The 23,308-nt window shown below is 47.5% G+C and overlaps 8 protein-coding genes across 8 annotated transcripts; 3 read left to right on the top strand and 5 right to left on the bottom strand.

Moving 5' to 3' along the window:
• Positions 1 to 1,093: 1,093 nt before the first annotated feature.
• On the bottom strand, positions 1,094 to 2,259 carry TGAM01_v208027 (NmrA-like family protein; the record flags this gene model as incomplete). The annotated part of the gene is made up of 4 exons (XM_018809203.1): positions 1,094 to 1,680; positions 1,757 to 1,808; positions 1,868 to 2,005; positions 2,080 to 2,259. 4 exons carry the CDS (start codon positions 2,257 to 2,259, stop codon positions 1,094 to 1,096), a joined length of 957 nt encoding a protein of 318 aa, XP_018657577.1.
• A 778-nt stretch (positions 2,260 to 3,037) lies between these two features.
• Positions 3,038 to 5,498, top strand: TGAM01_v208026 (hypothetical protein; the record flags this gene model as incomplete). The annotated part of the gene is made up of 4 exons (XM_024550230.1): positions 3,038 to 3,093; positions 3,235 to 3,326; positions 3,389 to 3,773; positions 3,875 to 5,498. The coding sequence occupies 4 exons, from the start codon at positions 3,038 to 3,040 to the stop codon at positions 5,496 to 5,498; spliced, it is 2,157 nt and encodes a 718-aa protein (XP_024405000.1).
• Positions 5,499 to 5,996: 498 nt separating this feature from the next.
• On the bottom strand, positions 5,997 to 8,053 carry TGAM01_v208025 (hypothetical protein; the record flags this gene model as incomplete). The annotated part of the gene is made up of 8 exons (XM_018809201.1): positions 5,997 to 6,115; positions 6,176 to 6,339; positions 6,403 to 6,936; positions 6,990 to 7,244; positions 7,303 to 7,371; positions 7,432 to 7,681; positions 7,737 to 7,750; positions 7,803 to 8,053. The coding sequence occupies 8 exons, from the start codon at positions 8,051 to 8,053 to the stop codon at positions 5,997 to 5,999; spliced, it is 1,656 nt and encodes a 551-aa protein (XP_018657575.1).
• Positions 8,054 to 9,002: 949 nt separating this feature from the next.
• Positions 9,003 to 10,850, top strand: TGAM01_v208024 (hypothetical protein; the record flags this gene model as incomplete). The annotated part of the gene is made up of 2 exons (XM_018809200.1): positions 9,003 to 10,271; positions 10,323 to 10,850. The coding sequence occupies 2 exons, from the start codon at positions 9,003 to 9,005 to the stop codon at positions 10,848 to 10,850; spliced, it is 1,797 nt and encodes a 598-aa protein (XP_018657574.1).
• Positions 10,851 to 11,851: 1,001 nt separating this feature from the next.
• On the bottom strand, positions 11,852 to 13,036 carry TGAM01_v208023 (WSC domain-containing protein; the record flags this gene model as incomplete). The annotated part of the gene is made up of 4 exons (XM_018809199.1): positions 11,852 to 12,241; positions 12,309 to 12,486; positions 12,546 to 12,667; positions 12,725 to 13,036. The coding sequence occupies 4 exons, from the start codon at positions 13,034 to 13,036 to the stop codon at positions 11,852 to 11,854; spliced, it is 1,002 nt and encodes a 333-aa protein (XP_018657573.1).
• Positions 13,037 to 17,882: 4,846 nt separating this feature from the next.
• Positions 17,883 to 19,345, bottom strand: TGAM01_v208022 (flavin containing amine oxidoreductase; the record flags this gene model as incomplete). Its single annotated transcript, XM_018809198.2, has 2 exons — positions 17,883 to 18,932; positions 18,995 to 19,345. 2 exons carry the CDS (start codon positions 19,343 to 19,345, stop codon positions 17,883 to 17,885), a joined length of 1,401 nt encoding a protein of 466 aa, XP_018657572.2.
• A 677-nt stretch (positions 19,346 to 20,022) lies between these two features.
• On the top strand, positions 20,023 to 21,963 carry TGAM01_v208021 (hypothetical protein; the record flags this gene model as incomplete). Its single annotated transcript, XM_018809197.1, has 1 exon — positions 20,023 to 21,963. The coding sequence occupies one exon, from the start codon at positions 20,023 to 20,025 to the stop codon at positions 21,961 to 21,963; it is 1,941 nt and encodes a 646-aa protein (XP_018657571.1).
• A 180-nt stretch (positions 21,964 to 22,143) lies between these two features.
• TGAM01_v208020 (hypothetical protein) lies at positions 22,144 to 22,890 on the bottom strand (the record flags this gene model as incomplete). Its single annotated transcript, XM_018809196.2, has 1 exon — positions 22,144 to 22,890. The coding sequence occupies one exon, from the start codon at positions 22,888 to 22,890 to the stop codon at positions 22,144 to 22,146; it is 747 nt and encodes a 248-aa protein (XP_018657570.2).
• Positions 22,891 to 23,308: the final 418 nt, after the last annotated feature.

Below are 23,308 nucleotides of genomic sequence, written 5' to 3'. Positions count from 1 at the left end.
TTTCTTTCAGATGTAAAGAAAAGTCACTTATGATGAGCATAAAGACCTAATTATTTAAGTAGTTCTCGCTTCTTTTAATTCTAAAAGCAGTATATATATTGGTTTGCTGTTTTACAGATCGGTTGAACTGTACTCAATGTTGGTGGAATTTGACCGAAGTTGACGCGCACTTATCTCACCGGTCTAATTAAGCCATACCGTGAAACAATACTCCGGAGGGCACAACATGTTAACTTTGAAGAGTAAGAGTCAGATGTTAAACATTGAAAAAAATTTTGAGTTAAATAATCTCATTTGCATTGGGTACAAGTTTTCGGGTCTCTCCCAGACGTTTGTAGGGGTCACTATATGCAAGTTTGCTGGACTGCATATTATGTGCCACTCACTTATTAATGCACCTTCACTCTGTACTAATGCAATATTATGCATTTTGACCAATGTATTTCTAAGTACGGTTTAAACTCGCGTGATAACCCGATCGGCTTCCGGACCTAATGCTAATTTCCAATGCCGACGATGTCAAGGGAACACGCAAGTCTGTTCAATAGGGCTTGTAAAATTAAGTCCAAAAAATCGATATAGCGCTGTATAGCTGCAGAGATCATTTATCACGCAGGAACCGCCGTACTGTACAAGTTCCGTTTTGTGCGATATGGGTACAGGTGACGGTATATCGGTGCCTTACGTAAAATCTCAAGTAACAGAGCCCTTGGGCAATCAAGTCGTATAATCTCGGCATCGCAACTGGGATTGTAATTCACATGTCGCAATTCGGGAGCGGCTCTCGTCATATTAGAGTTGGCGGTAAGGGTTCCGCTTGGCACCTCGTACACATCGTAAGTAGGGATAGTAAATACTACTCGGAAAGTGGAGATGGAATGTAATGGAATCCGATACAGGACTAAAAGTGTACACACATAAGGACGCCGCCCTTGTCTATTAGCATGTGATTTGTGTTGCATTTTGGTACAATATGCGGTGTATTTCACGATGCCTATTTATCTGTTGCTGGTATTCCTGAGAACTCAAGAAAGTAGTAAGAAGTGATGAAATTAAAGCTATAGAAATGAGGGGGGAATCCCTACATGAAGCCCTAATTGAGGCCTTGGAATGCTTTTGCGGCCTTCACATGCTCCAGCCAGGTCGTTGGCTTGTCTTCGAGAAGAGACAAGCTCCAGTCTAATTTCTCCCCCGCATAGTAGCCACCCTCATCCATCAAACGGAAGTTTTGCAAAAGTTCTTCAGCCGCAAAGTCCGGCATCCCCTTTCCCTTCAATGCAGCCGTAAACATCTCGTGGGGGAGAGAAAAGAATTTAGCATCCTTGCCAGCATTAGGGAAAGCAGTCTTAAAGTCAGCGAGCATTTCTGTAGGAGTCTGGTATGCTGTGGCTCCAAGCACACGCTTGCCCAGGACCTCGTCACGCTTCAGTACGATGGCCTTGACAAATTTTCCCGTGTCAGCCTCCGCGTCAAACATCGGGAATGGCGCTGTTTCCGGAGTAGGAAGTGCTAGTGTCCACGGCTTATCAGGCGACTCTTGAGAGAGCATCTGTCCAGGGAGGTTTGACATGAAGAAACCAGGCTGGAAAAAGGTGGCTGGAATTCCGGAGTCACGAGCATATTGCTCAACCGCGGCCTTGCTATCGAAGTGGTAAACTTTGGCCAGTTTACCATTGGTGGCTGCACATTTAGTTGAGTCAGTATAAACGATACATGTCTTGCAATTCATTGTCTTGAGAGCAAAGAAGTAGCTTACCCTTAGTGACATCGAGGAGCGAGCTGTAGATGAAGTGCTGTACTTGAGCACCCTATATCCGATATCTTAGCATTAAGCCTCAAACCTTTAATCACGCACAGCCAGGCTTACCTTCGCAGCATCCACAATTGTCTTGCCCTGTTGCTCTTCGCCTTCCTTGCTCATCGTATCCCAGTAGTTTGTGACAGCAAAAACGGCTGCAGCCCCAGAAAAGGCTTTGGCTAATGAACTGCCATCATTGATATTCGCCTAAATTGTGTTAGTAAAGGAGATCACAGAGACTTATTTGGTTGAAGATAAGATATGTTTTCCTCTCAACTTACGGCAACAAGCTCAGCACCTTGATTTTCAAGTTTCTTCGCAGACTCTTTGGTGATATCTCGGGTAATAGCGCGGACAGTCCAGTCTTTCATGAGTTTAGGGTCATTCAGGAAGATTTTGGCAACAGAGCCACCCTGGTTGCCAGTTGATCCGAGTACCGCAATAATTCTCTTGGTAGACATGGTGAAAAAGCTTAACTGCGAAAATATGTGTCTAGTTGAAGGAGTTTATAAATTTTTAGAGTAAAAGAGTAATAGTATCGCTCAGTTTGTTAGTGAGATAACTAGACGATGTTGAGTATTTTGCTGAATAGTTAGTTGACCTTTTCAGGCTAAGAGATCGGCACTTATATAGTAAACGATGAGATTATAACATTCCATTGGATCTCTAGCCTTTTGTGATATAGGTGGCATGACATCACATCGAACGGTCGAATTCCAGAAGACGAGCCGACGAAGTTCTTCCGCAGCTTACCTTATACACTTATGGGGCCATAAACCCCAGGATAACCTTAATTCATTTAAGCAACTGATCCATTTTATTCCTCGCGGAACCTCGCGGACAGTAATTCTAGTACCTTACTTGTAATAACTTCGTAAGCCTGCCTATTCCCGCCGTTAACGCGCGGAATGCAAAAACTAGTGCCTGAATGCACCGTAACAATGATCATTCGTCCAAAGAATATCGAGTCAGCTTGGCTAGCGCCGCGAATTGTCTCGTGCTTAACGTCGCCCGGAAAAGGTAGTTGATTACTAACTTCGCGCTTCGCGGCTCGCACTTGTCGCGAGCTTTGAAGCGGCACATTAAGTGGAAGACATGCCGCCGACTTTGAGAAGCTCCGCTCAAATTCAACCATACCTCTCGCATGCTTCCATCCCCTGTATCCCTGATATCGGCCATTTGTTTCTCTGGAATCTCTAGAAGTTACGCCGTCACCAATCAAAACATCCGGATAGGACCATGCGTGAAACAGCCGGTCGCTCCGTTTCCGACTTTTCGTGCTATGCCTGTAAGAGGTACGCTTGTAGAATTGTATCCCTTTGGAGGATCGACCTACTAACATCTCAAAATCCAGGAGAAAAGTGAAGTGGTTAGAGCTCATGACCTCGAGGCTGACTAAAGCTTTGCTTTTTGATATGCATCTAACTGGCCTTCAGTAATCGGGCATTGCCCATTTGTGGCCTCTGCGATAGGCTGAGTGGCACATGTGAATATCCCACTTGCAATCAAAAGCCAGGTCCTAAAGTTGGTTGGTTAAGCCTCATGTACTGATCAACTACGATTTGCTCCAACTCTGATATTGTGATAAAGGGAGTACCCAGAAAAACACTCGCAGGCCCGTTAATTCACGAAATGGGCGTCCTTCAAGGAGAGGCCCCTCTCCTAATGTGCCCGAGGCCACTGCCTCACGAAGTGCCTTATCCACCGATGATACGCCATTAACCAGAGCTGCAAAGCCTGTTCAAGCATCGACTCAAAATCTTCCACTCTCAAGACAGTCTCCCCCTTTAGCGAATAGCGATGACGAGCAAAATACTCCTGCGAGTGCGACAACATTCGTCCAGATCATGCATCCTTCACACGAGGTGCAGCTACAATCAGGCTTTTCTCCTTCTTGTGGAGGTACGGCCACCGAAGCTATTGTGAAACGCGTGTGTGAGGGACTGGAAATCTCCAAAGAGCTCTACAACTACCTGTAAGCCTCATTCAATCTTCAAACGTTTCCAAGCATGCTCTGATTTCAGAGCGCCTGTGAAGCGACTACAAGAGACTTTAGTGTACTGACAAGCGGCATAGGATGGACTCGTACTTTAACAACATGACAACATTTACACTGTTCAAGCCGTATAAGATCGAGGAAAAATTTTCTCAGATGCAATCCGCAACTGAAGCTGAAGCTTTAGTAGCCGCGACATTCGCCTACGCCGCAAGATTCCATTCTTCCTTCAAAACGCCGTCACGTCCCACCGACTGTCCTTCGCATTCCTACTTTGCTCGTATCGCTTCAAAACGCCTAAGTGACGCCCTTGAGCAACTGGACGACTCAGTAGCTCCACTCTGGCTTCTTCAGGCCTATATCCTCCTCACCTTTTACCAGTTGACACAAAGTGTCCGGTCAAAATCATGGAGGCTTTTGGGGGTTTGTATCCGGCTAGCATACGAGCTGAATCTTCATCGAGTGGATTTTCCATCCAAGCGACAGGTAGACAAGGACAATCACAACATCGACACGGAGCATTGGTCCATGCTTGAGGAAAAAAGAAGAGCTTGGTGGGCCATCTGGGAGATGGATGTCCTTGCTAGTGCAATTAGACGCTTGCCCATGGCTATCAACTGGAGCTATAACTTTACGTTTCTGCCAGTTCCTGACAGCTGCTGGTTTGGTGATAGCCCTCAAAGAAGCTGCCATCTCGCCGAAGATCCGAATCTCCGCTGGAAGCAGTTGCACAAGTCAGGCAATTCTAGCCCGAAAGCCTGGTACATTGTTATCAACTCCTTTGTATACAATTGTCAGTTGCTTCTGCCGGATTATAAACTCGAAAGCGATCCAACAACAAATATCGCTTATGTTACCATCTTAGCCAACTGCTTGTACTGCACGACTAACTCACTTCCCTCCGATCTTACCTATCATGGACAGGCTCTTGACTTTCTCACTAAAAGGTCCCCGCAAGATATCAGCTGTCGTCAGTATCATAACGACATATATTGCATTCATATAATAACACAGCTTGTCCATTTCATGATCTTCCAACACCAGATCGCCGCCGAAGCCCCCTGGATGACTCCGTTTCAAGCAAAAAATATAAACGGGGGGAATGAGAACAAAGTTTCCAATCATCCTTTATGGTCGAATTATATGAAGGCCTCTGAGGATGTCATCACCATCGAACGCAATAGTTCTGGTGAGCACTACAAATACACCAACCCTTTTATGACCAATACGCTGTGGATTGCCGCGGCGGCACAAATAGCGTGCCGCATGTTTGGGCCTTTGTCTCTCAATAAGCAGCTGGCGGATTCGAATTATGAGCTGATCTGTCTCAACATCGATCGATCAATCATTTTCTGGTGCGGCATGGATATTTTGAAACGTAGACTAACCAGAGTTGAGACTTCATTAAAAGGTTTAACTGCAAAGCAAGGCGGTGATAATAACTTGCAAAACTTGGGCGGGATTCCAACTTCAGAAACGATGACCTCTCACCAGGATGCGTCTTCTGGGTCGTCGAATTACTCCGATCCGCTAACATATACATCGATGAATTCGAATATGCTGTCATTGATGCCTCTTCTTGGCAATAGCACTGAGCAACATGCTTCCGTAGACTATGGGGATTTTATGGCTGGTATCGAGCAGCTCTTCCCTTATGACATAAACGACTCATGGGTCAACTTGGATCTGTCTCATTTGCAGTAGTTGGTTTATGAATCCAACTCTCGCGCACAGGATAACACAAGCTTCTATGAGAATAATAGATACCCAATAAACTCATGATTAGATCGAAGAATGCTGTAAGATCGAACTGCTAGAGATTTATACTCGGTATTGTCTATCATTCCAGAAGCTGGGAGTTGCGAACTTATCTCCCAACTGTAAAACTAGGCACTGATCCACTACACAGTGTTTGCAATTCAGCACTATTATTTACAAGATCTGAACATGCAAACTGTTGAAATAGCAAGGGTAAAGCCCAGAACACTATTGAGGTTTATATTTCATCACAACTTATGGGCGCATTCTGAGTGAGTAAGGAGGCCTTTTTGAAGTGCGGTTCTCGTAAGTAAATCGGATTGGATTGAATTCGATAAGATCTAACTATATAAAAACCTGAAATTCTCACCATGAGACATGACTTATAACTAGAAAATATTGCTCAAAAGCTTATGCATCTTTGACAACCGGTGCATTTAGATATTAACCGAGGTCCTCTCCGTTAATATCTCTCTTCGTGAATCCGTTTCCAAGGAAGCGGAACTTGTTCGTCGAGCGGTAGTCAATCTTGAAATCCTCACCGCGAATGTCCTCCAGTAGTTCTGATGGCTCTCGTTAGCTCTCCAATTCACAAACAATATTCCGAGGAATTCTTTTCTGACCTCTGTAATGGATGACACTACCGGCATGTAGAGCAGTAATGCGGCCGTCGGTTCTCCCATTCTTATACCAGCTACGGCATGGAGCAGCCCACACAGTATGAGATAGCATCTCTTGTGACCACACGTCCAAGTCGTCTACCACCTCAGGTAGTACACATACAGATCTATGATATGCCGTTAGTAAAGCCTAAATTATGCAACGTCTGCGTGTAAGCCTTGAAACTCACTTGATGTCTTCTGACGCAATCTTGCGGCACCACTTCAAGATATAAGCAGCCATCGCATCACAAGAGCCAGGGAATACGCCATGTGCAACCGGGGTATTGGGACCTGCAAAAATGAAGTAGTTGGGGTGCTCTGGAGCGGCAATACCAAGATAGCTCAGAGGGTCGTTTGCCCAGAGTTCATTCAGAGTGGCGCCATTGCGCCCGACAAGGTTCCAGTTTGGTCTATAACTCACATCAAAGCCAGTAGCAGTGACGATGATGTCAACTTCTTCCTCGCCTTCAGCCGTAAGTATGCCCTTCTCTGTTACTCTGATTATGGAACTCCAAGTGGTCTTGACGTTGTCCTCTTGCAAAGCTTCCAGGTAACCATCACCAGGCGTCAGGCGGCGGCAGCCCGCTGTGAATCTAGGGACCAGACGATCAATCAACTCAGCGTTTTGGCGGAGGCGTTGGCGCATAATCTCGTTGTGTTCGCGATCAAGCTCCTGTTGTTCTGGCCGGCCGACGACCATGGCCTTGAAGAGTTCATTAAATCTAAGCCAAAAACTGTTAATTTGTGGAAAGCTGTTTAAGAGGGATGAGCGTACCCATGCTCCAATTTCTTGCGCAGTTGGTATAGCTTCTCTGGATTCTCTCTGAACTCTTTTCTCTGTTCTTCAGTAAAGACTTTGCTGCCATCTTCGGAGAACTGGTTGAGAAAGTTTGCGGCAATCCAAGTAGGGCTGCGGACGTATGTTACGACTTTCTGGGCGGTCTTCTGGACCTTTGGCAAGACTTGAATGGCAGATGATCCGTTACCAATTAGGGCAATTCTCTGGCCACTCCAGTCCAGTGACTGATCCCTATAATGCATATGAGTACCATAGTCTATTCGCTGTATCGGAAGTTTCCATTGCCTACCAAGATGCAGTATGAACAAGCTTGCCTTTGAAGTTGTGAAGACCTTCAATATTGGGCCAAGACCATTTGCTAGAGGTTTCCAGAGTTAGAATGCCTTGTGTCTCATGGAGGTGTATTCGTGGAGCTTACTGTAGGAATCCAGTTGCATTAATGAGAACGTCGCATTCATCGTTGATGATCTCGCCTTGGCGGTCAACCTTGAGTCGCCATTTACCAGTGCACTCATCCCAGATGGAATCGATGACCTTAGAATTGAACAACATGTTGCGCTCGAGGTCCCATTTCTTAGCAGTATCTTTCATGTACTGCCAGATTTCAGGGCTGTTGGCATAAAAGGTGGTCCAGTTTGGGTTAGGCTCAAATGGGAAGACGTAAATATCTAATAATTATCAAATGAGATTTATTATCAATTAAATAGGAAACGAAAGACATACGAGCAGGAACATCGCTATAGAGAAGGTTTAGCCTTGTTTGTTTGAATGTCAGATTGGGCTACTTACCAAGCCGCTCCGGGGTACCGGTTCTCATACCAAGTACCGCCAAGATCAGGGTTTTTCTCGTAAATCTGGAGATCAATGAAATGATCCCACTTGAGCTCGTGCGTGAGCTTGTGAGCCAAAGTCATTCCAGACCAGCCGCCGCCAACGCATACAACACGAAGCTTGCGTTCTTGGCGCAGGGGCCCATCCAGGAGAGGTACCCAGTTTGAAGGTTTCTTCTCTTGCGTAAAAGAAGAATTATTATTCGCCATTTTCATTGCTGAAGACAGGGAGAAGTGATATCAAAGTGTTGGGTGAGATTAGAGTAGATGGTTGACTGGGGTTGCTGGCTGAGTGATTGCTCTGGTCGTTGTTTCTCTCATGATGGAGGCCATCAGCTTCTTATACAATTTATTCACATTATAATCTCGCCACCTTTCAAAACAGGTCATTCTTCCAACTTTGACTAAACTAAGACTGTGAATCCGGGGTAGTCCGGGGCATTCCGGAGCGTCGCGGGGCATCGCGGGGCGTTGCACGATGTCTGGACTACATGAATGGTCTGCGCTTGGCTAGTAAACATGGACTATTACATCTGAGTCAAGAAAGACCGAAAGTACAATATGGTGGATGGCGTAATTAGATACAGCGAGCCCGTGGTCACTTGCTGGAATACTACCAACAGATGAGAAATGTGTTTGGCTAACACTGGACCGATTACACGGTTCTATTTGCAATGCGCGTTTCTCACCGGTTGATCTATTTGTGCAAGATGTAATCAAATTGACCTTTCACCACTAGATTACAACTTTAAAATTAAAGTACACAGGATTGCGCTACAATTCGCATTGGAGTGTGTCGCGGTGCAATTTCACCACGGGCCAATTCCAAGCTCACAGTAGTACCGAAACGGTCTCCGGCAGAGCCGTCCTGCAACGGGGCGAAGCCACAAAGCGGTTCAATCTTTCCGATCAGTCGGACAGCGTTATAGCTAATTCTAATCATGGACTTTGAAGTTCCAGCGCTCTTGGAAGGCAAGTTTTTAGCCAGTAATCTGCTGTTTGGGCATTATGCATTACTGGATGTACATATATATATATATATACTCGATGATTCCGACTGTTTTTTTGCGACTTCTTTACTCACAACATCATTCATCTTTCAATATACGTCAGCTAAACCATCATTAACTTCTTTCTTATTACCATTGACCCAATTACCATGGCTACAACTTCTGAAAAACTTCAGCAACAGTTCCCTGATCTGAAATGGAAGAAACTGCCGTCTCCAGAGGCGCACCCTAATTATACTTGGCACGGATTTGAGCCCAACAGCAAACTCTTATTGGAAAAAGGCCACACTCGTTGGGCTGGCACACTCCCATTCCCTGTCGACACGATTCTGGAAAGGGACGTGGCGGTGCCTATGCGCGATGGTATCAAGATTTACGCAGACATCTTTCGCCCGGCAAACACAGACGGGGATGAGAAAGTCCCTGCAGTCATTGCGTTTAGCCCTTATGGCAAGACGGGCACCGGAGTGCCCAACTACGACATTATGGGACCCCATCGCATTGGTCTCAAACTTGAAGATACCTCTGGATATGAAAAGTTCGAGGGCCCTGATCCTGCTACCTGGGCGCAATTTGGATATGCCATAATCAACGTTGATGCTCGAGGAGCAGGCAAGTCTGAAGGCAACGTGGTTTTCTACGGCCCCCAGGAAGCCGAAGACGTTTACGACATCATCGACTACATTTCCAAGCAACCATGGTGTAGCGGCTCAGTTGGAATGGCCGGTAACTCGTGGCTAGCTATCTCGCAAATCAACTTTGCGTCGCGCCATGAGCATCCAGCACTCAAGGCATTGGCCCCTTGGGAAGGCCGACACGATGTGTATCGTGATACTCTTGGTAGAGGGGGGCGAAGACACAACCCCGGTCTGCATAGGTTTCTCTTGTCTGGCTTTGCGGGTGCAAATTCAGTGGAGAATATGCCAGAGATGTTTGCTGAACGACCCTTGTTTGATGATTACTGGGAAAGCAAGTACATACATACAGAGAATATCAACGTCCCGATCTACTTACTGGGTTCCTTTTCTTCTCAACTCCATACTCGAGGGTCTTTCCACACATTCCGCACAGCCAAGACATCACAAAAGTGGCTTCGAGTCCATCGATATCAAGAATGGTATGATTTATACCGACCAGAAGCAAATGCAGATCTCAAAAAGTTCTACGATCGATTCTTGAAAGGTATCCAAAATGGCTGGGAAGAGGATACTCCTCCCGTTCGCTTATCCCTGCTTGGATTCGAAGCGGACGGCAGCCTCACAAAATCTATCGAAGAACGGCCTGAGAAGGAGTGGCCCTTGGCTCGACAACAGCTGAAGACATTATACCTTGACTCCGCGTCAAAGGAGCTTGTGTGGAATAAACCAGCTTCGGAGGATTCGATCACGCATCTTGCTGAAGGCTTAACAGATAGCTCGGTAGGTCATTCAATATCCCTTTTGCCGGATTGCATTAACACTGTGTGATAGAACTTTGTCATCCATTTTGAACAGCATACGGAAATAGCCGGATACGCAAAAGTCAAGCTCTGGATATCATGCGAGGAGCACGACGACCTCGATGTTGCCGTTCAGATCCGCAAGATCTCAACCGATGGCAGGCTTCTCGAGCATCTCAACTATCCTTGCCCTTTGCCGGTCTCTGAGGTTAGAAATGACAACATCGCAAAATGTCTTGGCCCTCAAGGCTTCCTCCGTGCCTCACACCGAGTGACTAAAGACGATAAGCTATCAACAGCTCAAGAGGTGGTCTATAAGCATGATAGGCGGGAGCCGATTCCTTTGGGCGAAGTTGTGGTACTTGAAATCACTCTATGGCCGATGGGTATGGTGTTTGCACCGGGTGAAGGCATCATGCTGCGCGTGGCGGGATATGATATGTGTTATCCGGACACGGACAGGATCAAGCCGGCATATGACAATAACGAGAATGTTGGTCATCATACAATTCACACGGGTGGTAAATATGACTCGCAATTGATCTTGCCATTTATCTAGGATGAAAGCAGTTATTAATAGCTCTTGAACCCAGTATCAAGATGTTTGAATTGAGTAGTTGCTCTATGCCTAAAAGTTGGATTAATTCTGGATCTCAGTACTTGCTGCCTGAGTAAACAACAACCAGATATGTAAGCTTACCAATCCACATAGAACAGAGTTCATCACTGTCTCGTCTGGCTTTTTAGCTTGTTCCATTTGATTCAGGGTAATAGAGTTGTGTGCATCCTCTGCACGCAATTCATCACGATTCGAAAGATTCTTGAGAGGAATATTGTCTGGACTGCTCAGCCAATCAGAAGGCTCAAATGGGCGGATGGTTTAGTGGTATAATTTTCCCTTAGCATCAAGCAGCTTTCAGCTACTTAACCGCATGGGAAAGGTCCGGGGTTCGATTCCCCGTTCGTCCATAAGTACCTGAGATTTACTTTTTGAATTCTTGTTTTGGCGTTTTTCGTTTGAGATTTTCCCATCTCTTATTGAGTGAGGTACGAAGTCATAACATAGTAAGCTAGCAGTTTCGTGTTGACGTTAATCAGCCTACTTTGTTTTCAGCCAGGCTTGAACCAAAAGCTCTCTGTTTCACTTTCCTTATATCTCTTCGCTCATGCATACATTCAGAGACTGCCGCAGTATTTAACAATGGTACAGTCAGTCAAGTCGTATCAGTATTTCTGAAAGGATCAACACAAGTGCGAAATCAGTGTTATGTACATCGTTCTTTATTGCGTATGTAAATGCTAACTATGTGCACGATTAACACCCTGATCGGAGTCGTTCTGTCCAAATCAAAGTAGTGGTGTAAACGGAGCCATTGTGGTGGATCCGTATCATTCCTAATCATCATTCGTTCATTCAATAACATTTTCCCTCAAACTGCAACCTTTTCTCTCTGCTCCGCGATAAGCGCCCGATGGCTAGAGCTACGTTTCGATCGATTGTCTTTCGTTGCTATCTTGTAGGCTGAATCGAAGTTGCAATGGTTTCGGTATGCCAACAATTTAGTGGATGGGGTTGTTGCCGGGAAGGGTAGAAATTGGGCCGCTGAGTCCAATGTTCTCGGTAGGAGCAGCGATCTGGAGCTTCTGGGGTCCAGAAGAGCCAGGGGTGCCGTTGGGTCCGACGTTCAAGCTGCATCCCTTGTCAAGCACACCGTTGGGGCCAGTGCAGGTGGCGATGGCGTTGTTGAGGGCATTCTGGTCCTTCCAGCCCTGGAGGTAGTCTGCGTGGAGACTGTAGCCGGTGGCATCACCGTCGGCGTAGACGAGGCGGTTGTAGTTCTTGATTGAGCCAGTGTCGTAGAAGAACTCGTAAAAGACCGAGAGAATGGCCTTGGGGTGTGACTGGGGGCAGACACCTGTATTGTAGGCACCAATGGCGGGGAAAGCAACCTATTATCTTGTTAGACTTGTATCTTGATACCGAGAAACCCCATGACAGGCAAGAGATGTAACATACGTGAGACTTGTGGGTGGTGCTGTCCAAGTTGACGCCGTCCCAGCAAGACGGGAAGAATGTCTCAGAACGGATGCGATCGCATTGCTTGGAGGGGAAAGTGTTGGAGTCGGGCACAGGGTTGGCGTCAAGGCAGACGTGCGAGATGGCCTGGTCCTCGAAGCTCGAGGCATTGAAAGTGCTGGTCAAAGGTTAGAACTGGGATGAGCGAAGAATGGCGTTCTCATGTCAACTACATACCGTCGGTTTGGATCTCCGACCAACATGATGAGGCCCTGAGGAGGGGCAATGGGAGGAGGAGCTGAATCGCAGTTTGTGCGACCGGGAGCGTAATCACACGCCCGTTGGATGTAGTAGGCGGCCTATAATGCTTATTAGTAAAGTCATAAATGGTATGGAGAGCAATTCTGGCAACTTACACTGCCCTGGAAAGTAACCAGCTCAAACTGACCATCAGTTCGCTGATGGTAAAGTTGGGGCTGCCAGTAGTTGCTCTGATCGAGGACCTTGTCACATGTTGTGGCAGAGGCAGCTCGTGCCTGAGCGGGAGTCGTGCTGAAGGAGAAAGCGGTGCCACCAACAACGGCGTGGACGTGAGAAGACAGCCCGCCGGGAGAGACAATGGGATCACCTCGGAACTGGGTCAGGGGAGCGCAGTTGACAGTGAACAGCTGAGCCTGAGCACCAACGGCAGCGGCCAGGGCGGCCAAAGCAGATTGCTTCAAAGTCATGATGTAAGTTTTTAGACTGAATTGGTTCTTAGGCGACTCGAGGAGGATTGACGCTGAGGGTTGAAGCTGACAGATGAACCTGGTGAGCGAAAGTCCAGAGTCCGGGGACTCTTGATGTCTTATATATCAATTGAAGAGACTCCTGGACACCTTGTGTTAGTCTTATCTCCAATGTAACCAATATCCACACATAATCTCGTCGTTCTTGCGAGCTGACATGTTTCGAAACAAACTGTTTAATCATCGCAACAGGGATAGCGTGTTCGCAGAATCTACCCAATGCTCTCCAAAGCTATCCGCGTTCCTGGAGAGCTTCATCGGGGACAAGCGCGTCTCCAGCACCCTCCTGCAGATCCGGATTCGGTCCGAGCCCACAGAGTCTCAAATGCAACTCTGAAGTCCAAACGGCGAAGGATGCTTGGCTCTCTCATAGACCGCCCTATCATCTGATGGAGTTGCCGGCCGAGCAATGCGCCGAATACGCTGGTGTGGGCAGAGAGAGGACTGGCTACATGTAGTCTACTGTCCAGCTAGAAACGAAACAAGAAGGCCGGAGAAGAAGATGCGGCGGGGTTACGACAAATCTCTATTGGCCAGAGCCGACAGGGGAGTAGCGTGTCTGAAGCATTGCCGCGTGGTTTGTTTAGAAACTCGTAGTGGGATACTGGGAGTTGGCTCACTAAAGGCTGCGGCTTCTAGGGGGGCTAAATGCGGACAGAGCCCATCCTGGCTTATATAAAAAGTCTGGGGTATGCATTGGGAAGCATTGAAGATGGAGTGTGTGGAGCTCCGTGGCATTTGTGACAGCTTCATCCTGGGAGAGGTGCTGCAGGTCAACCCACCAATCAGTTGCGAGCATGTGCCTACTGATTCCTGGCCAAGAATGACAGTTGCAAGGTTGTTGGAGGTCCTCGGATTTTGCGTTGGGCCCCGATGAGGCTGCACATGACAAGCTATGAGTAGGCGAATACGCAGTAGAGTTGTGAAGTGATCCATATTCACCAATTTTCCGACCAATGTATTTCGCTACCCACCGACTAAATCGCTAAGCATTGAAGCTTCTCTAGAACCTTGTTAAGAACCATCAGTAGTATAATGTGGCTTCAGTCCGTCCCTAATCAGAAGCTGAATTCACTAAAGTCAAGGCTGATCGTCTTACTCTCCTTCTCACTCTCACTATCTATTATTAGGGACGCCGTCTGACAAACATTCGATTGAAGAAAGCAACTTCCGGATCTTGAATACCATGGCATCATGCATCATCTACCTGGTGCGCATACACATGGGCTACTATCCCTTCATCTTACTGACTGAGCACGTACGGGGATGATCGGCACTCCCCCAGCCGCTGGCCCTTTCTTTGGCTATGCGGATGCGTTCGATCCACGCGTGGAGGCTGCATCGCTCGCGGATTATCGCTAAGCATTCATTTGCACGCCAAATTTGGTATGATTTGCGGAACGGGGGTGATCGGCCGCCTATCTTTGGAATAGTTCATCTGCTTCGGGCACATGCATAGCCAGATTTCAGAGACATCGCGGTCGATGTTAGTTTCCAACGGCAGCAACAAAGAACGTTCAAAGTGTCGTGCATGGGGTCTGTGCCCCAGGTTGATGGTCGCCAGGGAAGAGTCGGACCTATTACCTAGCGCGACGTCTAGGTATATTAACTTGATGGAGACAGCAAGGGACCGTGACCCAGGCACTTGAATTTAGGCATTTCCCCGCGAATCAGATATGCCGTGCTTGATCGGCTTGCCGTGTCTTTTGGTTTAGCTTGGTGGACTGAAGATGGCAAAAGAAGGAATTAGGATTTAAGACTAGCACCTAATTGTAGAAATATTCCGCGAGATTAAGCTGCCTGGCTGCATACTTACCTATGAGAAGCAAAGAGTTGCTCTATACCAAGTACCGAGGATTGAGTCTTTATGGCTAAATGCGGAGTTCATTAAGCTTACGGTAGCATTTTCTGGAGTGCAGAGGCCGGGGTTCCAACATCCAGGACAATGGCGCGATATTATCCGACGGTCAATGTATGGAGCCCAATGAATATTTCTACTGCATCCTTACCTTTATTGTAGGCAAACGGTAGCTAAAATATTTACTCAATTTGGTGCGTATTGGGCCTCCTAACTTTTAGTTCCACGACCTGAGCATTTTGTTTTTTATTGTTCATTTGCGCAAGGTTCTACCACATTGGTTTGCTAACGCTATACGTATTCTTGCTATTGAGCCAGAGAGTAGAATGATTGATTGTTGGGTTTCATTGATATACGTCAACTCCGCCTAACAGGTGCTCAGTGTCGTACAAAATATATCTAGCATATTAAACGCCGAGTTCCCCACGCCAGTATACAAGATGCTCGTATACGTGTGCGCCCCATGCCGGCGGCTGCGTGTGCCACCTGCGATGTAACACAAACACTAACCTCGGCCATACGAAAACTCACCTATACGCGCCAACAAATATAGGGAATATGACTAGGCGCACCAAGTCATGAACGATTTGTTCTAGCCCAAATCGTCACGCTATTGATTGTAAAATCAAGCTTCCGTAGAGTGAATCGGCGTTTGGATTGTTCTTCTCGCGCTCAGTTAGACTAGGAGAAGCCGATTTCAACTACGCGACCACTCAGGTTGGAATCCGAAATTGCTTCACCGTTCATCATCTGATCAACGCTATGAATTGTGTCGCCATGCCTATATAAGAGGTTGTGCGAGTGGCGACCCCTTATCAACTACCGAGTGGAATGTTCGGGGAGCTCGGACATGAAAGAGTTGGAAGCAAGTACAAGTACGATGTGCGATGCATCCTGCTGACAATTAGACGCCTTGGCTCTTCTCATCGGGCCTTGATTGAAACCCAAGAATGAGCGTAAACGGACCGTTTCTGCATACTAAGCTGCAATCATCACGGCTCCACTACAATAGACGCGCATCGTGCCGGTTCATCCAAGCTATGATGCAAGACTCAAACCACGAGAGGTGATTTATTCACTTGTTATCAGCTATCACCTCAAGTCTTACAATCCACGAAATGGCGGTAAAGAAGAGATTTCAAACTCATGTTGACTAAAGCCACAAGACTGCAATGATGAATTGGGGATCAAATTTTTGCCATTTTCTCCTGAGGTAAATATTGCCGCAACTTTATACATATAAGCCACAGTCTACCTGTCAAAGTATGAGCCATACCTAGGTATCGTCTCTTCTGCTATCACTGCGGCTACGAAGTAATACCTTTCGCTACAGGCACAGACAGTTCTTCCTTCTGATCAGAACAAGTAATATCAACGATATTGTTGAAAGTCATACAATTTGCCCAGAATATGCTTTATCCTCTTCTCATCCGACGTACTCACCACATAAAATTATCAAAATCAGCGTCATTACTAATATCTACTACGAAGAGAGCCATAGCCTTCAGTCTTCTGGTAAAATATGTTTTTGTTACGATCTTTCTAACATTGAGACCGTAGCGATATTCTTTACTCCTTCCATCGTCCAGAGAACTAGCGTAACGAAATACCTGACGCCAAAGATCTTAAGTACCAATTCTACTACAACTAATATGAGATCATAGTGTAGGATTCATGCCTCGCTACGTGTGCTATGCCAAAGAGAATAGCTACTTATAGCAACTCACTTGTGAAGGCTAACAGAACAGATGCTGAGATACTCTATATATCGTCAATATTCCGGCCATAATGCGCAACTAACTTGAACGGTAGTTTCAAGTCGATTTATGCCATTGATCTGCTGAATATTTTGTAAGTGATTGCTAGCAAAGACATTGTTGATATGTAGGATCAAGAGAGTGTCATTCTTGAGGACGACTGTCCAACATGATACTTTGTGAGCCTAACCAGATGAAATGTAAAGTGAACGATATAATCATATGAGGTCACATGCTACTTCGTACGCCTCTATCAGACTTCTCTGCATCGGTAAGTATAGATTGCCTCGCCATCGTGTCAGTGTAGCGGTAAGCTCATACAACCCACCCAAGGGGTGCAAAGGATAATAAGGGACCGCAAAGTATAATTGCACACACAAGTTTGAAACATAAACACTACTTCATTGAAGGAAAATTCATCCGGAACCCCAATTTATCATTCAACACTTTATCCTAGACATAGCTTAGTAGTAGTATTAATGGTAGTAGCAGTAGCAGTAGCAGTAGCAGTAGCAGTAGTAGTTGGACAACTTTGGTGTTATTGTGGTATGTAAGTGAGAATCGTGTGCTGATTGTTCAGGATTCCCTCTCTGCTTCGCACGCCCTGCTACCCTCCCACTTACATGTCTCTGCAGCCCAGTAACGCTCGCAATGAGCTCGAGATGATCGTATTGCTTACCTATTCACTTGTCCTTTGAGCGTCTATAAATAGAATGCGGGTGGGTGTATTAAGCTCATAAAGAGCCTCAGCGCAGGGTTGCCGCTAGCCATGGCATCAACTGCCTTTGATGCCATCTCCAAGTGGCATATTCCCGAAACGGCGATCTAAGCGTGCTCCACGTACAACTCCAATGCTGTGGATACCCAGAGAGCTGTCATTTCTAGCAGAGATTTCAGTGCTGGATCTCTCCTCTAGTTCGGAGCTGTCAGCAATTCATTACATCAAGCCGGCGGGGCTCTTTTAAGCCGCATCAGCTCTGTGTGAATGCGAGTCAGTTCACCCTTTGAAAGTCATCGAGCCCATTTTACAGCATTCAACAGCATTCAAACATGCTTTTCCATTAATATCAGCAATTTCAGAAGCCAAGTTTTCATTCCTTTGCATGCATAGTGCCTTTGCAAAGAATTATTCGGTCACATGCTACATGCCCTCTCATTCCATCTCTGTAATCTAACTTGTAGACAGGATATCAAAAACTTCCTTTGCTGCTCTGCTACCCGAAGTTAGAGCTCCCTCCATATACCCCTTCCAAACAGTACTGGTCTCTGTCCCTGCAAAATGGATAAATCCTTCTGGCCTCCATTGGTCTTGACTCAAGCTCCTCAAACAATAAGCGGGAACCACAGGACAAGGAGCGCCCCGGGAGAATTCCTCTTGATTCCATATCTGCTCTCGGGTCTCGACAGGACGCGGAATTTTCACCCCGTAAATGCGATCCACATGAGCAATCACCTCTGCCAAGCGGTCGGGCTCTTCTTTCAGCGCCCACTCTCTTCCCCTTTGACCTACTACGAAGCAGATCAAAGCATACAGCCCATCTTGGTCATTTGAAGCATCTCTCGTCAGGGATACGGGTCCATGAAATCCCTGTGACAGACCACAGAGACCGAGCTTGCGCCACCAAGGTTCCGTGTAGATGAGGAACACTTTGGCGTAAAATCCGAGCTTGCTGTGAGTGCTGAGCCAGATCTTGTCTGCCGATAGCGAGGGTGAAAAGGTAATCTGCTTCAATAAAGGACTTGGAACCGTGCAAATAACGCGCTCGCAGCGAAATTTCCTGCCGCCTCGTGTTGTAACTCGACATCCGCTGCGCAAATCTTGCTCAATTCGTTCCACAACCGCAGAGTATATGACGGTGTTTGGTTCAAGACCATCTCTCAGCCCGTTAGACAGTGACTGTGATCCATTCCGGAAACGTAGATGCTGGCCACCCCCTGCGTCGTCGGAGCGCATCTGAAGAAGCCCCCCTCCAGCCTGGCAGTAGTGCAAGAAGAATATTGAGCTGATCTGGGTCGACTCAACGCCCAACATGGCCGTAGTCCAGATGTTGACAATTTGGCGCACAGTATCGGTGGCGCCCATGCAGATGATGAGCTCGTCCATGCTCATGTGGCCATACTCGGCCAGAACCTGGTCAAAGTCGGCGATGGTGACTGTGTGGCAAAGAGCTTCTACGCGGGCCCTAACTTCCGCGAGGGTTATTTTGTCTTCTCTAGACAACTGTATTGATCCATGAAGTTAGTCCGGTACAAGGAGCCACAAAGACGTGGAATTAAGCTTACCGGCGGATCGCTGCCGTAGGGAAATCTTCCATAGTCTTCAAGAATACAGTCGCCTGAAATATTCTGCCTGATCATTTGTAGCCCGAGCTTTTCAGCGAGCGCCGTAACCTTGGGCTGGTTCTCGTTGTTCGTCCAAGCGCCGCCAAGATCGACATATCCTTTACCCAAGGGGACCGACCACAGTTTGCCGCCAACTCTATCACGAGCTTCCAGGATCAGGCAAGACACGCCCGATTCTTGCAGATCCTGAGCAGCTTGGAGGCCACTCAGTCCTCCGCCGATGATGATGACTTGGGTAGTGGTCTCTTGGTCATGGCCATCCGACAGGCCATCCGGCTGGCTGGAGGCCATTGTAAACCAGCGTTGTGAGATGCCGACAAAACTATCGTAAGTAGGTGAAGATCTCTACTAAACTGCTTTCTCTGCTTCTCCTGTTATTTTAGCGATTGCCAAATGATTAATCGCTTCATAGCTTCATAGCTGATGATAGCACAAGGGATGTCGGGCCGAAGTTGGGAAGCAAGATGTCAGTTTGAGGGGTAGCGCCAGGTGAGCTGGATTCCCCTATTAGGTAGCAGTGGTGAGGCCAGTTTAGTGGATTCAGAAGCAATTAGAGACTCGCAATACAAGCACGAGATATGGTAGAGCCATAAAAGAGGTGCATTGTCTTAAGGACAGCGTACAAACTTCCGACAGATTGGAATTTGAATATGTTTATGAGCTTGTGAAAATTTTCGAAAAGAGCGTTGTCTCTCCAGAGCAAGAATCACATTGACGTCTAGTGCTTTATTCCCCAAGATACAGGGCGATTGAGCCTAAAGCAGACCCACGGTTTAGCAGCTTAGCGCAGCCTTATCTTATCAGTTGCCGCTGAATCTCGACTTTTTGTTTTAGCGCCCAGCTAACCTCAGCCTTGTCTACTGTGACATCGTGCTTGAGTTCACGCTGCCTCCCTTCCTTCAACTTTGAGTGCTGGCACTCTTTTTGGCACTTCCATCTTTTCCCGTGCTTCATTATCAAGCTCCAAGATGGCTAAGCCGTCGGAGCTGCTCCTTCGATACGCAGAGTGCTCCGATGAAGAATCTAGCTACGACTCGGCCGTCGAAGACGAATTCTACAATGGCCAAGATCCATGGGACGAGAATCCCTACAAGGGACGCGTCTTCCACAAATTTGCAGAGCTGCCACCTGAGCTGCGAATCAAGATCTGGGGGCTTGGACTCGCTGGCCTAACCCAGCCTCAGCTTCTCGAATTCAGTCTCAAGAGCGTTGTTCGAAAAGATCCCAGCGACCTGGTGCCAGATGAGAGGGGCATGCCGAGTCCACGTCGTTATCGTGATTGGACCATCAATGGCTCTCCCAGCCTTGCACGCGCCACCGAGCTCAACCGCAGTGTAATGGCCACTAATCGAGAGGCCCGAGATGTTGCCCTCAAGATGCTTCCACATACTCTCAAGATCAGAACACCAGCCGGCGACGGAACAGTGCATTTCGACCGCAATCGAGACATTGTCCAGTTGAGCGGATACACCTACGAGGTCATGAACCCGTTTCCCACCGAAGAAAGGTTCCAAGACTTCATCTACCATTTCGACGGCTTTGCAGAGAACGTGGTGCAGCTTGTGGTCCACTACAACGCCTTTTTCGACGAAGACGAAGACACCAGCGAATACTTCACCCTTGCCCTCCAACAATTCCAAAACCTCAAGCGACTATTCCTTCTCTCAGCGCCCGACAAGTTTATTGGCAAAGATATCTTGTGGTGTGGCTCGAACTATATCTACGTGCACACCAGCATGATCACGGATGGTCGAAATGAGCCTTTGTGGACAAAATGGTGCTGGCCCAACGCGGACGATTATGACGACTTTACAAGAAACCAAGTTTGTGAACCTGTCACACACCTTTTGCCAGCCTCAGCTCTGCCACTACTAAGATCCCGTGGCATCGAGCTGTTGCCAATGGTCATATTCGAGGATAAATACGGCTTAGATTTCTTGAAGAAGCTGAAAAGGAAGTGGGACCGCACCTACGCAGAAGGCATCGTGCCATCTGATTCAGAATTATCCTCCAACGAAGACGAGGAGGAGGAGGAATCAGAACCCGACGAGTATGAAAGCGATGGAATCGACGATTCCCCGATTGAAGAGAACGGTGGGAACGACGATTCTGGGGACGATATATATGACGAGGAATACGACTCTGCGAATGATGATTACAGTGGCGCTGGCGAAGCGGACATTGTGCCAGTCTTTTCTTCTCCCGAGCCCGACCCAGAAGTAGCTGGCGGTGCGACAAACTCAAGGAAGCGACGCATCGTACTTGACTCGGATGATGAGGACGGCGACACATCTGAGAGGTCGGGGAGGAAGCACGCTCGTACCGGCAGCTTCACCGAACCAGATGGAGATGCAAAGAATGCTCTCGGCGTACTTAGTGGTGCTGCGAGACGTCAGAAGCGCGCAGCTATTATTGATAGCGATGATGACGAGGATGATGGAGGTGCAGAGGATGATGCTCTAAGCAGACTTATGAGAGCTGCGAGGAGACACAAGCGTGTAGCTGTTGTTGATAGCGATGACGACGAGGAAGATGGAGGGATTGTATCCAATGGCAAGCCTGACGAGCATGAGTCGAGCAAGGAAGAAGAAGGAAAAGACGGGAGAGGAAGAAAGAGAAGGCAAGCTAACAAGCGAGTGGAAGAGGACGACGATGAAGACGACGACGACGATGAGAAAGATGAGGAGGAGATTATGAATGTCAGGCGGCTGAGTCTGGCCTCCAGGCTCCAACAGATGCGAGAAAGTCATCCATCTTCGGATGAAGAGTCCGATGGTGACGAGGACAGTGACAACATCAATGATGACGATAATGACGAGGACGAGGACGAGGACGATGATGAGGAAATGTATGGTGGCGGTCTTATTGACGGCTATGCAGATGAATCGGAGGATTCCGGGGGTTACTAGCACTAATGGCTTTATGAGGAACGACTTTAACAATTGGACGGCTTTGGATTATTGATATGGGACATCCAGTATCGGGAACATGCACAGATTTAGATTTGAATACCACGGCTCATATAGCAGCCTGCTTTTTATAGCTCATACTCTACCATCATTCGCCTGATGTAGATTTGCGAGATACAATTATAATGCTTGTCTTGAGGCCAAAAGGCTCACAAACTCTATAATCTTCCTCTCCCTTGTTTCTGCCCTTTTGACTGTCGTAATACTCCAGAGAAACGGATATCTATCTGCCCGGCTCAGTCCGTCAAACGCCGCTTTTGCAACGGCATTCTCTTTCAGCGCATTCGCAAAGTCTTGAGGAACCTCCATAGTCGCCGGTCCAGCATAAGCCTTCTCCCACCGTCCATCCCCCTTTGCAGCATCCACCTCTAACATTCCCGCGGGCTTCATCCTCCCTTCTGCCGTCAGCATCTCGACGCGCTGGACGTTGCGCTGAGACCAAAGACTCCGGCGGCGACGAGGCGTGAAGCGCTGCAGGTAAAAGTTTTCATCAAGGGCCTTGCGTTGGCCGTCGATCCAGCCGTGGCAGAGGGAGACGTCGACGGCTTCTAGGTAGCTGACAGAGGGGACTTGGGCGAGGATGGCCTTTTTGCTGAAGCGCAGCCAGATCCCGGAGGGGGTTGAGGAGTTTTGGAGGAGCCAGGTGTCGAAGTGAGAGGCTGATGGGAAGCTGAGGGTTTGGGCTTCGGTTGGTGAGATTGGCTTTGTAGCTGCTTTTGCTCGAGCTCTTGGTTTGGGTGATGATTTCTTGGCTTTGGGGATGGGCTTGGACTTGGCTGGCAGGCTGGTGGACGAAACGCTTGATACTGGAAGAGACGCGGCTTCAGCTGCAGCTTTAGCTGCTCTTGTGACTCTGCGAGTTGTCATTGCTGTGAATTGAGCAGTTGGTGAGTGACTGTTCTATATTCTAATCAGGGAATGAATGTTCTTGAATGGATGCCAGTGAATGATGACCGTGAATACGTCGCTGACTGACCGAGGCAAGAATGCACGGTAAGCGGAAATATCAATTGAATCAATATTACTCGCTTGATAACAGATTTGTAGAGCTTGATCTGCATAAAAGAAGCATACGCAGATTCAAAGACGAAATCAAGTCGATGAAGTCTGGTATATTGAGCTGTGTATACTTCAGAGTTGTGAACATGAAGTGATTTGAAGTTGCCAGCGTTAGTAAGGGCGCTATACCAACGGCGCCACAGCGCATGGCAGGCACTATAGGCGTTCACCAGGCTGTGCGGTTGCTGCCCACGTGCAAGGGATGGATGCCCTCTGACTTGAGGTA

Source organism: Trichoderma gamsii (genome assembly GCF_001481775.2).
Source record: "Trichoderma gamsii strain T6085 chromosome Unknown Scaffold_32.2, whole genome shotgun sequence".
Classification (NCBI taxonomy): domain Eukaryota; kingdom Fungi; phylum Ascomycota; class Sordariomycetes; order Hypocreales; family Hypocreaceae; genus Trichoderma; species Trichoderma gamsii.
The sequence above is the reverse complement of the archived record's forward strand: the minus strand, read 5'-3'. Positions and strand labels throughout refer to the sequence as shown.